This window comes from Aquarana catesbeiana, linkage group LG01 (genome assembly GCF_042186555.1).
Source record: "Aquarana catesbeiana isolate 2022-GZ linkage group LG01, ASM4218655v1, whole genome shotgun sequence".
In the NCBI taxonomy this organism is placed as follows: domain Eukaryota; kingdom Metazoa; phylum Chordata; class Amphibia; order Anura; family Ranidae; genus Aquarana; species Aquarana catesbeiana.
Window position 1 is genome coordinate 687,734,098 of NC_133324.1, and position 15,762 is coordinate 687,749,859.

At 41.8% G+C, this 15,762-nt stretch overlaps 1 protein-coding gene across 1 annotated transcript in view; it reads left to right on the forward strand.

Moving 5' to 3' along the window:
* The window catches only part of EXOSC9 (exosome component 9), a 51,307-nt gene that overhangs the window by 8,355 nt on the left and 27,190 nt on the right, over positions 1-15,762 (forward strand). The window contains exons 3-5 of the mRNA XM_073603445.1: positions 6,258-6,377; positions 10,766-10,868; positions 14,142-14,279. Of these exons, the coding sequence (XP_073459546.1) occupies positions 6,258-6,377; positions 10,766-10,868; positions 14,142-14,279 (361 nt within the window). The remainder of the gene's footprint in view (positions 1-6,257; positions 6,378-10,765; positions 10,869-14,141; positions 14,280-15,762) is intronic.

A 15,762-nucleotide genomic window follows, 5' to 3' on the forward strand; every position in this document is an offset into this window, starting at 1 on the left:
AACAAGCAGGGAGGCACGAGAAGCCGGATGCTTCAGCCCATTGCCCAGGAGATCCTTTCATGGGCAGAGGGGAATCTAGCTTCAATTTCAGCTGTACACCCGAAGGGGACAAATAATTGCCTGGCAGATTATCTTAGCCATCACAGGATAGACCGAGACAACTGGTCCCTTCATCCCGAAGTCTTTTCAGACCTCACCAGAGGATGGGGTTATCCCGTAGCGGATTTGTTTGCAAACCGAAACAACCGCAAGACGGAAATATTCTTTTCCATGAACCCGGCAGACCAAGCCTTGGCTCTGGCAAATCAGTGGCCTTCAGGCCTATGTTATGCCTTCCTGCCAATCAGACTGATCCCAGGAGTCCTCCGGAAGTTTCTGCTAGAGGAGACGGATCTCATTCTAATCGCCCCATTTTGGCCCAAGAGGCCATGGAATTCCCTGCTACAGTCTCTGGTTTCGGAGCCTCCGCGGAGTCTTCCGAAAAGAGAAGACTTATTATTGCAGGGTCTAGTATCACACCCTCAGGTGGTTTCCTTAAACTTGATGGCCTGGTATCTGAAGAAAAGATACTTGGTGCCCAGGGGTTCTCTGACAAGATAGTCAAGACTCTCATTAATTGTAGGAAGCTGATTACTAGAGCCATATATTCCAAAGTTTGGAAAAGGTTTAACTCATGGTTATCTGAAAATGAAAGATTAACTCATGATATTCCGTCTATTTTGGACTTTTTCCGAGAGGGTGTCGACAAAGGTCTTTCAGTTAGTACCTTAACCACTTCCCGCCCGCCCACCGTCATATGACATCCTGGGCTTTGGGCGGGTATATCTGAATGATGCCTGTAGTTACAGACATCATTTCAGATATTGCCGGTTTCAGCCGGCGAATCTCTACACCATAGGGTGGAACGGCCGCTATGATCGTTCCTATGGGAGGCGAGAGGGGACGTCAACAGCCCCCCCCCCTCCCGCCGCCCTCCGGTGCTTGTTCCGACTCACCGTTACGATGTGAGGCGGAGAGTGGATCCGCCGGCGCCGGATGTAGATCATAGAGATTTCCGGTGGACCAGATGGTCGCCGGAGTCTCTATGATCATCGGAGGCCGGGCGCGATGTTAGGACGTCACGCCCGGCCTCTCCATTCAAAAAAATGGCGCCGCTTTGGCTGGGAAGCGGTGATCGTTTTTATTTTATTTTTTTTATTTCAGGCTTCCCAGCCTAGTGGTGAGATATGGGGTCTTATTGACCCCATATCTCACTATTAAGAGCACCTGTCATGTCATATTGCTATTACAAGGGATGTTTACATTCCTTGTAATAGGAATAGAAGTGATCAATTTTTTTTTTTTTTTTTCAAAAAAGTGTCAAAAGAAAATATAATTAACAATAAAAAATAAATAAATTTTAAAGCGCCGATGTCCCCGTGTGCTCGCACGCAGAAGCAAACGCATACGTACGTCCCGCCCACATATGAAAACGGTGTTCAAACCATACATGTGAGGTATCGCCGCGAACGTTGGAGCGAGAGCAATCATTTTGTCCCTAGACCTCCTCTGTAACTCAAATCATGTAACCTGTAAAAAAATTTCAAGCGTCACCTATGGGGATTTTTAAGTACCGAACATTGGCGCCATTCCACGAGCGTGTGCAATTTTGAAGCGTGACATGTTAGGTATCTATTTACTCAGCGTAACTTCATCTTTCACAAAATGCAAAAACATTGGGCTAACTTTACTGTTTTTTTTTTTTTTTTTTGTTTTTTTTTTAAACACAAAACTGTTTTTTTCCCAAAAAACGCGTTCGAAAAATTCCTGCGCAAATACTGTGTGAGATAAAAAGTTGCAACAACCGCCATTTTATTCTCTAGGGTCTTTGCTAAAAAAAACATATATAATGTTTGGGGGTTCTATGTAATTTTCTAGCAAAAAAATGATGATTTTTACATGTAGAAGAGAAATGTCAGAATCGGCCTGGTAGGGAAGTGGTTAAAGGTACAGGCGGCAGCTATTAGTGTGTTCCTCCAGTTTCCTCTCCTGGAAAATCCCACTATAGCCAGATTTTTCAAATCTATCTCTAGGGCCAGACCAGTAGTGGTGAGAAGTTGTCCAACTTGGGATCTGTCCCTAGTACTTCAAACTCTGGTAGAATTTCCGTTTGAGCCTCTGGGAAGTATTTCAGTTAAGTTACTTACATTAAAGACTGTGTTCCTTATAGCTGTTACCTCAGCTCGTAAGGTAAGTGAGTTGCAGGCCCTATCAGTAAAGGAGCCCTTCCTCACAATTTTTGAGGATCGAGTTGTTTTAGAAACCGATCCAGGATTTTTGCCCAAGGTGGCAACTACATTCCACCGTTCTCAGGACATTGTACTGCCAACCTTTTGTAGTTCGCCACAGGGTGACCTAGAAAGAAAATGTAGTTTTCTAAATGTAAGAAGGATTCTCTTAGTCTATCTTGAGGTCACCAAGACCTTTAGGAAAACTGATGCCTTATTTGTCCTCTTTTCTGGAGTTCACAAGGGGAATAGTGCATCTAAAGCCACATTAGCTAGATGGATAAAGCAAGCCATCTCTGAAGCTTACAAAATTAGGGAGGTTCCTACGTCTTTTGTAACTGCGCACTCAACTAGAGCCTTGTCTACGTCTTGGGCTGAGAGGGTTGGTGCCTCACCGGAACAAATTTGCAGGGCTGCCACATGGTCCAGTTACTCGACCTTCATTAAACGTTATCGCCTGGATCTCCTATCAACTCAGGAGCAGGCGTTTGGTCGTAAGGTCCTTCAGGCAGTTGTCCCTCCCTAGACTGGTAAGTTCTGGCTCATCGTCTCATGGGCTGTCCTGGAAGACGCTTGGAGAAAAGCTGAGTTAGACTTACCGGTAACTCCTTTTCTGAGAGTCTTCCAGGACAGCCAGATTCCCACCCGGTTTTGTCTGAAGTTATGTGTATTATGCATATGTTTTGCAGGGTCCTACGGTTCTTAAGAAGACTAACATGGGCCTGGAGGACCGCCCTTTTATCTGGTGGGGGTAACGTGTTTCCTGTCCTGGTAGGAGGAGCCCAAGGTCTCATGGGCTGTCCTGGAAGACTCTCAGAAAAGGAGTTACCGGTAAGTCTAACTCAGCTTTTTTTTTTTTTTTTTTGTTTTTTTTGTGCTCTAGTCATTGGTCTACGTGCAGATATCAGTCCGTTTCAGTGGGGTAAAAGACTGCTGATTTTATTTTCTACTCCTATCATTAGTGTACAAAAAAAAAAAAGGAACTTCGCCTGAGTAAGGGAAAATTGAGTTAGCAGCTATTTCTGTTCAAAGCGATTTGAAAAGGTTTAATTTTTATAAAATAATGTGTTCTGTCAACCTGCGCTGTGCAATGGTTTTGCACAGAGCAGCCCTGATTCTTTTTCTGGGGTACCCCGCCGGCGCTCCTGGCTCCTCTTCTTCTGAATGCCCCCATGGAATGGGGGCGCTCATGCAGGCTTGATCCCAAGTTGCAGTATGTGTGTCTATTGACGCATGTAATGCATGAGCAGAGAGCCAGGGGCTCGGCCCCACCCCCTGCTCTCTGCTCACAAGATTAAATTGACTGCAGCAGGAGCCAATTGCTGCTTCTGCTGCCGAGCCTCCTATAAGGAGAAAAGGGGAGACAAGAGCAGCACTGCTGCAAACAGGCACAAGGCTGGATCGAAATCTGGCTCAGGTATTTCAAGGTGCCTGGGTTGAGCTGACATGGAGAGGGTATTTTTATCTTAAAGCGGCGTTCCACCCACTTTTGAAAGGTGGTCTGAAACTAAAGACCACCCCTCGTTTTTGGATATTTTATTTTATCTTTTTTTTTTTTTTTTCGTACCTTTTTTGAAGTATTAAGTGTACTTCCGTCCTTCCTGCCCAGGACATCATGTCCTCTTCTGTAGCGAGCCCTCCTCCTTCTCCCCCGCTGTCTTCTGGGAGGTGTGTGTCCCAGAAGACAAGCTGGCCATTCACAAAGCGCTGCACAACTCGCACATGTGCAGTAGGAAACTGGCTGTGAAGTCGCAAGGCTCCACTGCCGGTTTCCCTTAGTTACCATGTCAGCGCCTACGCCCAACCCGATGGATCGGCTTCGGGGGGGGGGGGGGGAGCGACATTGCGGGCTCGCTGGACAGGTCAGTGTCATTATTACAGTGTTTGTAGCTGCTGACTTTTAAAAAATATATAAACATTTTTGTGGCTGGAACTCCGCTTTTAATGCAGAGAAGGCATTTGGGTAAAAAAACAAACCTTTTTTTTTTACCTTTACAACCACTTTAACCACTTCTGAAACGCACATATACTGCGTCAGGGCAGCCTGGCTGTGCGAAACGACGTACCTGTACATCGTTTCGTGCATGAGATACTGTGGGCGCATGCCCGCTGCACACCGGGGGAGCGCGCCCGTGGGTCCAGCGGACTCGGTCGCTCCACAGAGAGGCAGAACAGGGATCTGCCTACATAAACGAGGCAGATCCCCATTCTGACAGGGGACAACACTGAGATCGGCTGTCCTAGTAATCAGGAACAGCGATCTCTGTGTTGTCCTAGTGAGTCCTTCCCCTACATAGTTAGAACACACACTGAGGGAACAGTGTTAACTTCCGGACCGCCGACCATACATATCTTGCGGCAGGGCGGTCCAGCTGCACGAAACAACCTAACCGCTCTGCTGCCTTACCAAGCACATAGGAGGAAGGGAAGGGCATTGGTTGCATGTTTCCTCATACGCACAGGTTACTTTATTTCTCTCGGTGGGGGGGGGTAAAGAAAATATGAATATGCGCTGCAGAGGAGGGAGGCATTAAAATAAAACTCGCTGCTTTGCCCAGTTTACATTTTCTGACTATAGAGCCCAGATTCAGCAGAGCAAAAGTAAATAAAAAAAACAAATCTTTCATAAATATTATTAAGTTATAATTTAATAACAAAAGTATTTGCATAAGACCAGCCATTAGAGGTTCTCTGAGTTTAAGCAATTGTAAACATTTGATTTACTTACCTGCTCTGTGCAATGATTTTGCACATAGCCCCGATCCTCCTCTTTTGGGGTCCCCGCCAACACTTCTGGCTCCTACTGCCTTCTTGCTGTGGGGGCAGCTTCTTACAGCTTCTTGCTGTGGGGACACTCCTGCGGGCTCGATCCTGAGCTGCATCTATTGACACACACACAGATACTTCCACAGCCAATGCAGTCCAGCACTGTCCTTCAGACAACTGATGCTGCCTGCGGTTCGTACCACAATCTTGGGTTCAGGAGTCGGCTGTCAGTTCCTGATAACACACAGGTGACTCTCTGCTGCACATGTGCAAGACATGGTCTGCTGTGCAACTAGTTTTGCAGCCTCCTGGTACGTGTGGCATTAAGGCAGGAGGCTATGGGTGGGGGTACTGGGATGAAAGTATGTCAACCTCACCTAGGCGATAAATGAGGAAGTGGGACCGGGTACCACCAAATTATTTATTTATTTATTTATTTTTTAAATCCTCAAGTAAGTGACAGCTGCAGTCTTGTTGGTTTTATTTCCTGCATTTATATAGCATGGAAATGTTAGAGCCATTTGCAGAGTATATAAAACAACACACATCAGTCTCTGAGCTTGTAATGTATTATTGTATAAACCTTGTATGCACCTTAAGGCCAATTTAATTTGAAGCAAGCCCACCTACTGTTATTATGTGTGGAAATTGAAGCTCCTGGTGAAAACCAAATGCAGGGAAAACTTATAAACCTGCACTAGCCCAGGTGGGAATTAATCCAGGACCCCATGGTCATAGCGAATTGTGCTACAAACACAATTGGAACAAAGATCTAGGAAGATAATTGTAAGTTAAAAATCTGTATTTTGGCTTACTGTGACCCATGATAAATGCTTAGGGGCCCCCCATTCTGACTGACAAGAGCCGCTAAATTGGATGCTGCTGACTAGTGAGGGCGCAGACTGTAGAAAAGGTTCATCCACACCCAACGCATGCTGCTGAAATAGGGAGAGATAGCCCGTCCCATGTGGTTAGCAGGCACCTTGGCTAGATTCATCCAGGCCATGCGTCCGACATGTTTTGCCCTGCCCCCCGGGGCTGAAAATTTTTTGAATTTGAAAAAGAAAATGATTGCAGTCACCACCTACACAAACTAATTGGGCTGGGTTTAGTTATTCTTTAATTGCATCTTTCAGTGGTGTGACTTTTAAAATACAGTATTATGAAAGACAACAAATGTCATTCTGCTATTTCCATACAATGAAATGATAACATTTTCTTCAGAGTTCTTGGACAGGTATCCTGTGAGCTTGTGGCTCCCAAGATGAACCGCCCCACTGAAGGAATTCTTTTTTTCAACCTTGAACTTACAGCTATGGCATCTCCAGCATTTGAACCAGGAAGGTAAAAACAGTGCATTCATCCTGTATACTGAATACAAGTTTAGTTTATCTGTGGTCAAAATGTAAAATCTTACTGTATATTCATTTCCACATTGTATTTCAAATATTTCTAGCCTACTCTGTTTAATATAAACAATCTTGAAGTTTAAAAAAAAATCACTTTTTGAAAAACCATACACATTATTGATCTTAAAGTGATTTTAAAACGACAGTTTTTTTTTTTTTAAACAAACATGTCATACTTGCCTGCTGTGTGCAATGGTTTTTCACAGACTCCTCTTCTTGGGTCCGTCGAAGGGGCTCCTGGCTCCTTCCCCCCTGCTGAGAGCCCATCATAGCAAGCTGCTTGCTGTGGAAGCACTCGTGCAGGCTTGATCCCGAGCTGCACGCTGTCTATTGACACACAGACTGGGGCTCGGCCCCAGCTGCCACTCTCTCCTCACTGGCTGTGATTGATAGCAGCAGCCAATAGCTCTGAGCCTATGACGAGAGAGAGAAACTGCTGTTAAATCAAGATCAGACTTGGGTAAGTATAAGGAGGGAGACTGAGAAAGAGCAGAACAGTTTTTTTTTTTTTTTTTTTTTTTTTTTTTTTTTTCCTTGATGCAGAGAATGCATGAAGGTAAAAAAAAAACTTATAGCTTTACAACCACTTTAAACTATGGTAAAAGGACATAATTATTTAAAGCCCGAATTCCAGGTTTTGTGTTACATTAAATGGTTTGTTTGGGCCAAGCTTTCTCAAACTATTTCCTTTACTAAGGGATGTGGCTGCTGTCAGCGCTGTAGGACCTGTATGTAGCGTATACAGCGCTATGTTTCAGCAGCGTTACGGGGATTTCCTGTCTCATTTTGCTCAGCCATTCACAGGAAGTCTTGTATTTTTATGAACTAATACAAAGCTTCTGATTGGCTGAGGTGGGTTAATGATGTCATGATTTTCTGTTCAGCCATTCAGGGGAAGTTTTGTATTCCATTTATAAAAATACAAGACTTCCCTTGAATGGCTGAGCAGTGCTCAGCCCAACTTGATTTTGTTTTAGGGACAGGAAGCTCCCATACCGCTGCCAAAACACAACGTTGTATACTGTATATAGGTGAGGTTACATACAGTTTATACAGCACTGACAGCAGTGGCATCTCTTGGTAAAGGAAATAGTTTCTTTGGGCAAGCTTGATCCAAACAAAACTATGTAAAGTAATACAAATCTGTTATATTTGTGATTTGAAAACTCATTCATACATTGTTTTAGGCAAAGTGATAGCTTAAAAAAAGTTGTTTGCTTAGACTGGAACAGGACAGAGCTTGTCATTATGCCGAATTTTCAGACCTAAAGTTGCCATTTACCAGATAGAGAATGATTCTCAGAAACCAAATATAAGATGAACTGAGTATTTGTACATCCCTGTCTGGTCAGTTGTATAAAGGGAGACTCTTCTTTTCCAATATGTGTTTTGTTAAAAATGTTGAATAGCTATCTGTTTCATAGTGGAAATATTACGGTTCTGCACTGCTGTCATAAAAAAATATCTATGTTGGAGGGGAAGAAGGGTATTTGCTCCAATCAGCTCTCGGAGCTCTCTACTAAGCTCTGAATAGTGTAATTTCAGCTATTCTCCCCTTTTTTCTGAACTTTCAGGCAAGCTTTATAATTTCAGGACTTTGAACTGATGTAGAGAAAACTGTAGATAAACAAGCACAACTTATGTAGAATGATTTATTTCATCTCTGTGCATAACCTGAGAATAGTCACTTCCCTGGATATACATTATGTGAGGGTTTACAATTACTTTAAGAAGTTGCCTTATTGAGATGTGTGGAGGAAATGTCCAAGTAGTTTGTTTTCCATTAGGGTAAACAAGGAAAAGTCTGATTAATATAGAAATAAGTAGGTTTGGGTAAAGTGGGGGAAATATGGGAGTAAGAAGGGAGTGAACCTCTTTTATTAGGTGTCTGCAGAGAGGTATTTCCCCCATGAGTCCTAGACCCTCTGGAAGTGGTTCATTCATCGCTTGATATTACCGATTGTGAGATCCATGAGCAATTCTTTTTTTATTTTTTTTTTTTTACTAGATTAAAGCTAATAATGGAAGATTTTCATGACCTAGCTGTTCTATAAATATATATGCAGACAGTTTTCTGCTAGGTCTGTGAACATTTCCTGATGGATTTACTAAACCGGACCTCTAGGTGGAATTTACATTAGGTTAGGGAATTAAAGGGGTTGTAAAGGCAGAAGGTATTTTATCTTAATGCATTAAAGCGGAGGTTTGCTGAAAAAAAGATATATTAAAAGCCAGCAGCTACAAATACTGCAGCTGACTTTTAATATATGGACACTTGCCTGTCCAGGGAGCCTGTGATGACAGCCGAAGCCGATCAGTCCTTCGGCTCTCAGTTGCTGCCGCCGCCATCCTCGGTAAGGGAATAAGGAAGTTAAGCCGTGCAGCTTCACGTCCTGGTTCCCTACTGCGCATGTGCGAGTCGCGCTGCGCGTCCTCTCCCTGCTGGTCCCTGCTGTGTTCTGTGTCTCACAGAATACAGCGGTGGAGGTGGACAGAGTAGGCGCCTGAAGTGGTGTAGGTCACCGCAAGCTCCGCGGTTATTTATGCTAGGAAGTTGGAGCAAATACCTGTATTAGACAGGTATCTGCTCCCTCCTTCCCCCTGAAAGGTGCCAAATGTGACACCGGAGGGGGGGGGGATCCAAAAAGTGGAAGTTCCATTTTTGGGTCGAACTCCACTTTAAGATAAAAAGTCTTCTGTGTGCATGAGCCCCCTACTTTTTACCTGAGGTCCTTCTTTGTCCAGCGATGTCCACAAATGTCTCAGACGTCCAATATTCTCCTTCCTGATTGGCTGAGACACAGCAACAGTGCCATTGGCTCCCGCTGCTGTCACTAAGTCAGCTAGCCAATCAGGAGAGAGAGGGGGCAGGTCAGGGGCTCCGTGTTTAAATGGATGCAGGGAGCTGTGACTCGGCTCAGGTGCCCCATAGCAAGCTGCATGCTGTGGGGGCACTCAACAGGAGGGAGGGCCAGGATCACAGAAGAGGCACCCGAGAAGAGGAGGATCAGGGCTGCTCTATGTAAATCCAATGCAACAGAGCTGGTAAGTATAGCATGTTTGTTATTTTTATACAGGAAAAAAATTAGACTTTACAATCACTTTAATAAAGTTCTAGATACTAATCCAGAATCTTTTGGCCTTTTGAAAGGGTTCACCACATGTGAAGTACTGTGCAAACCTTTCTACACCCTCTATAAGATTGGGGGAAGCATTTTTAACAAAGGCTGCTATTCTTGTAGGCATCATACCACCTCATGAAGATTTTGTAGTTTGCTTTAATCAGGGAGGTGTTGATGAATATTTTGGAAATCGCCTGAGATTTTCAAATTTTTCCCATAAGATTCAATTAGAAAAAATAGTTAAAGTTGGGTGAAAACATTGACCCATTCTTTTATTTCCCAATCCTCATCCAGCTATTGCTCCCATTTAAGCATGTACAGAAATTGGGGTGGAAGAGGATGTGAAGATGCTATAGATAACGCAATAGCATCTACACATTCTGACAACAGAAAACTTTTATAAGATGTACTAGGTACAATGTAAGTAGTTAATGGAGGGGCATGAATCAGAATTGTTATAAAGTTGGCCAAATGTATCCAATTGCACATTTCCAAACATGCACATTTCTTGTTTTTTGTGTCAGGTGATCTCTGGATTGTACTCAATAGTATAATACTGGTTTATGTCTACTGAATCAGTAGATAACAACAGTAGACAGTAAAAATGTTTTAATCCAGCAGATTACTTCTGGGGGCATTAAAGGTCTGCTGAGAACTATGATGCAATCATTTATTTAATTTACAATATTGTAATCCCATGAAAATGCCTTGTACACACAATGACGAAATCAAATGAAAAATACCTCTTTTGGAGAGATCCTCGACAGTTCATGTGACATTATTTGAAGGGACAAGCATGAAAATGTTTCTCGTACGATACCAGAGCGAATGGTTTTTGTGTAATTAGTATAGTATTTCTAGGGAAAAAATTGTGTGACCAAGACCACCATGCATGCTTGGAAATGAAAAATTACAATTCATTACATAACTTCCGAAGTTGTATTTTGTTGTACGAGTATTTGGGTAACTTTAGTTACCAATTGGCTTTCGATAGGAGACTAGCATGCAAAACAATATGGACGATCATTCGTCTCATATTGTCATTGTGTGCAGGAGAGGGAAGCAAAGGTGAATATGTCCTACTGGATAAGGTAGTAATTTAAATTACTATTTCTTTGGCCTGCTTGGGCAAAGCGCATGTTTACTTTAAAGGAGCCTTTGGCAATGTATGGTTGGCTTAAACTAACTTTTGATATTTTAGACCATCAGAAATTGTGGTGAGACTTAACAGACTGCTGGAACGGTGTCTCAGAAATTCCAAGTGTATTGACACTGAGTCACTTTGTGTTCAGGCAGGAGAGAAGGTGAGTGGATTGTTACAAGTACTAGTATGTATTTGTTCTATAGTAGTGGTAATGTGTGTGGGCAAACCAATGCCAGAAAAAAAGCTTAAAGAGGAAGTCCAGCCTGAGTTTTTTAGGCTGGGCTTCTTCTCTGGGTCACAGGAGTGAAATTAATTTTGCACTCCTGTGACCCGTTTTCAGCGGAGAGCGGTCTGAAGTCCGAGGCATCAGTCGAGGCAGCTCATCATCCCGACTTCCAAGTCTGGATCTGCTAGCTGCCTTCATTGATGGCAGACTCAGCGAGCTGCTAAAGAGGGACGCTCCCCGCCCCTCCACAGCTCAGAGCTCCAATGAGCGTGGAGAAGCAGAGAGGAGAGATGCTGACTGACAGTCAGCAGCTCTTCTCTCGGATCTGTGAAAAACGAGCCACCTGCAATGTTCGGTGGCTCGGTTCTCAGTGCAGAGACGGCGGGGGGCAGCTGCAGCATCGGTCTGATGCTCCATCCACATAGGTAAGCATTAATCTAAAATTTTTTTAAAAATCCCATACTTCGCTCTTAAATACTAGCTGTGAGGTTTTCTACTCGTTTTTATGGACATCGGATAATACCATATATCCCTAACGTTTCTGGCAACAAGCCCCATTTTTTGATTTTAGTTGAGCCTGTTTATCTTTAACCACTTGACCTCTGGAAGGTTTTCCTCCTTTCATGACCAGGCCATTTTTTGCTATTCCTGTAACTGGCAATTGCATCGTCATGCAACACTCTACCCAAACTAAATTTTTATATAATATATATTTTTTTTTTCACACAAATAGAGATTTTTTTCAGGGGTATTCGTGGTTTATTGAGAAAAACACAAGAGTCGCGCTATAAAGACAGCAAAAACTGGTGAAATGTGTAAATCACACACAATAGTGAAATCTGAAAACCATGTATAATAAAATCACATATATGAAAAGCTTGATACTGTAAAAATTACTCGTATAATATTGGTGACAAGTCTCTGTGAATAGTGGCACCTAATAATAACCACTCGTGCTGGAAACCGAACAGTAAAGTCCATAAAAAACAATCCTGATCCACTCCGTGAAAAAATGTGATCCACCACCGAAAAATGGAAGGGGTATCTCCTTACCAGAAGGCCATGATCCCTCACCACAGAGGATCATAGCAAGCTAGAACCGCTGTGACTCGTACTCGGCATCAAACCTGGTCTGCTTAAGTCTTCGGATCATCACATGGTTGAAACCAAACCAATAAGAAGTGGACCGTGTAACAAAAATAGAAAACTCCGATAGTGTTAAACCTTATGAGTTTAATGATTCGCTTTTAAAATTACACTTACATGAATGCAGCAAAAGGTAAGCCTTAAGACCGGTCTTAGTGATTTATGGGTGTCATATAATTTTAGAGTTGCTGCTTTTTATCCATATTATATATGTTTTTGGGTTTATTCCCCCAATCTCAAACTTTATATGTTTATGTATTTCACATGCTTTAGCGCGTTTTTTTTTTTTTTTTGTATATTTTTTCTATTCGTGGTTTAAAAAAAAAATTTTTTTTGTTTGTTTTTTTTTTTTTTTTATAAATGAACCAAGATTGAACATTTTGAAAAAACTATTTTCTACTTTCTGTTATTAAACATATCTAGTAAAATCTAATTTCTTCAAACATTTAGGCCAAAATGTATTCTACCTGACTTTGTTAGAAAAAATAAAATCCCAATAAGTGTATATTGATTGGTTTGTGTGAAAGTTATAGCGTCTACAAACTATGGTGTGTAATAAAAAAAAAAAAATTATATATATATATATATATATATATATATATATATATATATATATATATATATATATATATATATATATATATTATAAAAATGAGTACTGATGGCCTATCTAATTTCTTGAGGCCTTTAAAATGCCGGGGAGGCATGGTGAGTTGGTTTTTTGAAGTTGCAATTTTTTTTTGTCACAGTTTTTTGGAAAATGTATTTATTTATTTCTTTTACATACTGTCACCAGTGCAGGACAGCTTTATCATATGACTGATGTGGCGGTGATCTGAGATACTGACTGGTGTGACAGTATGTTTAACAAAAAAAAATGTATTCCAGTGACTAGATATATTTTTATGATGATCATTGTAACTGCAATGTTTTCAGCTGTCATGAATGGGTTACACTCATAACAGCTGTGATTTACTAGTGATCTGTGATTTGGATACAGCTAATCGCATATTACAGGGTGCTGTGATTTGCTCAAGTGCCATGTGATAGCTGTGGGCCAATCACAGCATCACTCAATCAGAAACACAGCTGTTATGAATGAAATGCATTCATAAATTCGTAACAGCTGAGTGATGCTGTGATTGGCCCACAGCTTTGCCTTTGGCAGCCAGGTACTGGGATCCGCGATCTGCTGTTTCCAGGGGACACAGAAGCCGTGGGAGCGGCATGCTGCATGCCCCTAACCTGAAACGGGCTGGATGACTAATATGTACGTAATCCAGACTGCCCGTGTCGGCTGTCCACAGTAAACATACTGTGGGCGGTCAGCAAGTGGTTAATTGTGCCTGAAAAATTCCCAACAAATTAAGGATCATTTGTTTTTTCTTACTGGTAGAAAAGATACATTTGCAACTTGTGCCCAAATATATTGTCCAGATGCATGAGGAAGATGACAGGTTGTTTGGTGCTTTTATAAAGGACTTGTGCGAACAGGCTTATGAAAATAGGTAGCATTGTTCTCTGCCAGAATTTGTCAGAAAAAAATGTCTGTAATGTATGCATGTTTTATGGGCGTATGGCGCTTGAGCGCTAATGCATTCTACTGGCCAGAATATATATTTATCCTGGCCATTGGAATACATTTACATGCTTATGCATGTGTGTGTTTGTTTGTTTTTTTTTTTTTTTTTGTTTCTGCTCAAAAGCTCCTCCTCAGAAGGTGCCTTTTTGGTGCATTTTTTTTTTTTCTTCTGCCTGTAAGCACTCTTTAAAAAAAAAAAAAAACATCTGCATGGCCACATAGGCTAATATAGAGGGGCTTTTACAGGCATAAAAAAAGAAAATATGAATATTTGTATAAGCGCCATTTTGTTAAGTCTTAGGATACAGGCACCTATTATTGCATGCTGTCAGATTGATGAGATTTATAGGTGGTATCAGAGAAGTGTTCTAGTGACTAGTGAACGAAAAGAGTGGCTTAAAAAAAAAATACTTTTGGAAAGCAGAAAACCTGTTTTTGTTTTAAAAGTTTCTTGCTTTGCACACTCCTTTCTACTGCAGGTGTGGCAGGTTCGTGTTGATTTACACCTACTAAATCATGAAGGTAACATAATTGATGCAGCAAGCATAGCAGCTATTGCAGCACTATGTCACTTCCGAAGGCCAGACGTATCTGTTCAAGGAGAAGAGGTCACTGTGGTGGGTTTCACATTTGTACTGTACAATTTTACTGTGTGTGTGTGTGTGTGTGTGTGTGTGTGTGTGTGTTATATCGTATATGTAAACACAATTCTGTCTTGAAGGCAAATCCACACGTTGCATTAGACACAGATTGCTGCATACTGTTTAGTGATTTCTTACAAAATCTCAGTATGAAATATCAGCACTTGAGTTTCTGAATCTGCCCAGCCAGTAGGAGTGTCTCTTTCCTGCTGTTGCTTTTCAATTCACCTATTTTTTTATATTTAAAGTGGTATCAAACTCAAACGTTTAATATATTGCAGCTTACTAATTCTTAGATGTGATGTCTGCATTAGTTTTTTCTTTTTTAGGCGCCCTTTCTTCTATTTTTATTGGTGATGTGGCCAGTAAGTGTTATTTTTCAACAGAACAAGCTCTGTTCCAGACGTATCAGTTTACAGGAATGAGACAAACTATTTACCACTGACAAGGGTGCTTACAATGATGAGCTTTTATTTATGAAAAAAATGTATCCCAAAAGCAAAGCTGCTTTAACTGATTATAAAGTGTAAGCTGGGGTTTGACTTCAATTTGTTAGTGTATGTTAATCTGCTAGTATGTATAATCACCCCCCCCCCCCCCCCCCCCCCCCTCAGAGCAGTGGCTCTTTCTCTGTCCTTCCTCATAGGACTTAGATGGCAGCAGTTGGTGTCTATCACAGCCTATGAGGTGAGAGCGGGGGGCCGAGCCACATTGTGTGTGTCAATAGACGCACACAGTGCAGCTCAGGATTGGAAGCACTCTGAAGGCAGAAGGAGCCAGAATCATTGGCGGGGGACCCCAGAAGAGGAGGATTGGGGCTATGTGCAAAATCATTGTGCATAAATCAAATGTTTACATTTGCTTAAACTCAGAGAACCGATCATGGCTGGTCTTATGCAAATACTTTTGTTATAAAATTATAACTATTTAAGAATATTTTGAGAGATTTATTTGTTTTTTTTACTTTTGCTCTGCTGATTCATGGCTCTGTAGTCAGAAAACGTAAACTGGGCAAAGCAGTGAGTTTTATTTTAATGCCTCCCTCCTTTGCAGCACGTATTCATATTTTCTTCACCCCCCCACATGAGAAATAAAGTAACCAGTACCCGTGTGTATGAGGAAACATGCAACCAATTCCCTTCCTCCTATGTGCTTGGTTAAGGCAGCAGTGCTGTTAACATAGGGGTGGGGAGACCTTTCCTAGCCCTGTGTGATCCAATGACTAGAGTTACATGGAGCTTACAGAGGGTCTTCCTTCCTTGCCCCTTCTGGGGGTGTAGAAGGAAGGCAAGTATGTGCTACTCTTGGGCTCAGCGTTAATTTAATCCTTTTGCTTTGCCCTTCATGGGTAAAGTGCAGGTTTGTTTTAGAAATAACTTTTTGGATGAGCTTAATCCATGGTTGGGTTCTATTTAAGCTATTTTCTATGTATACTTAAAATCATGTTTTTTTTTTTCCT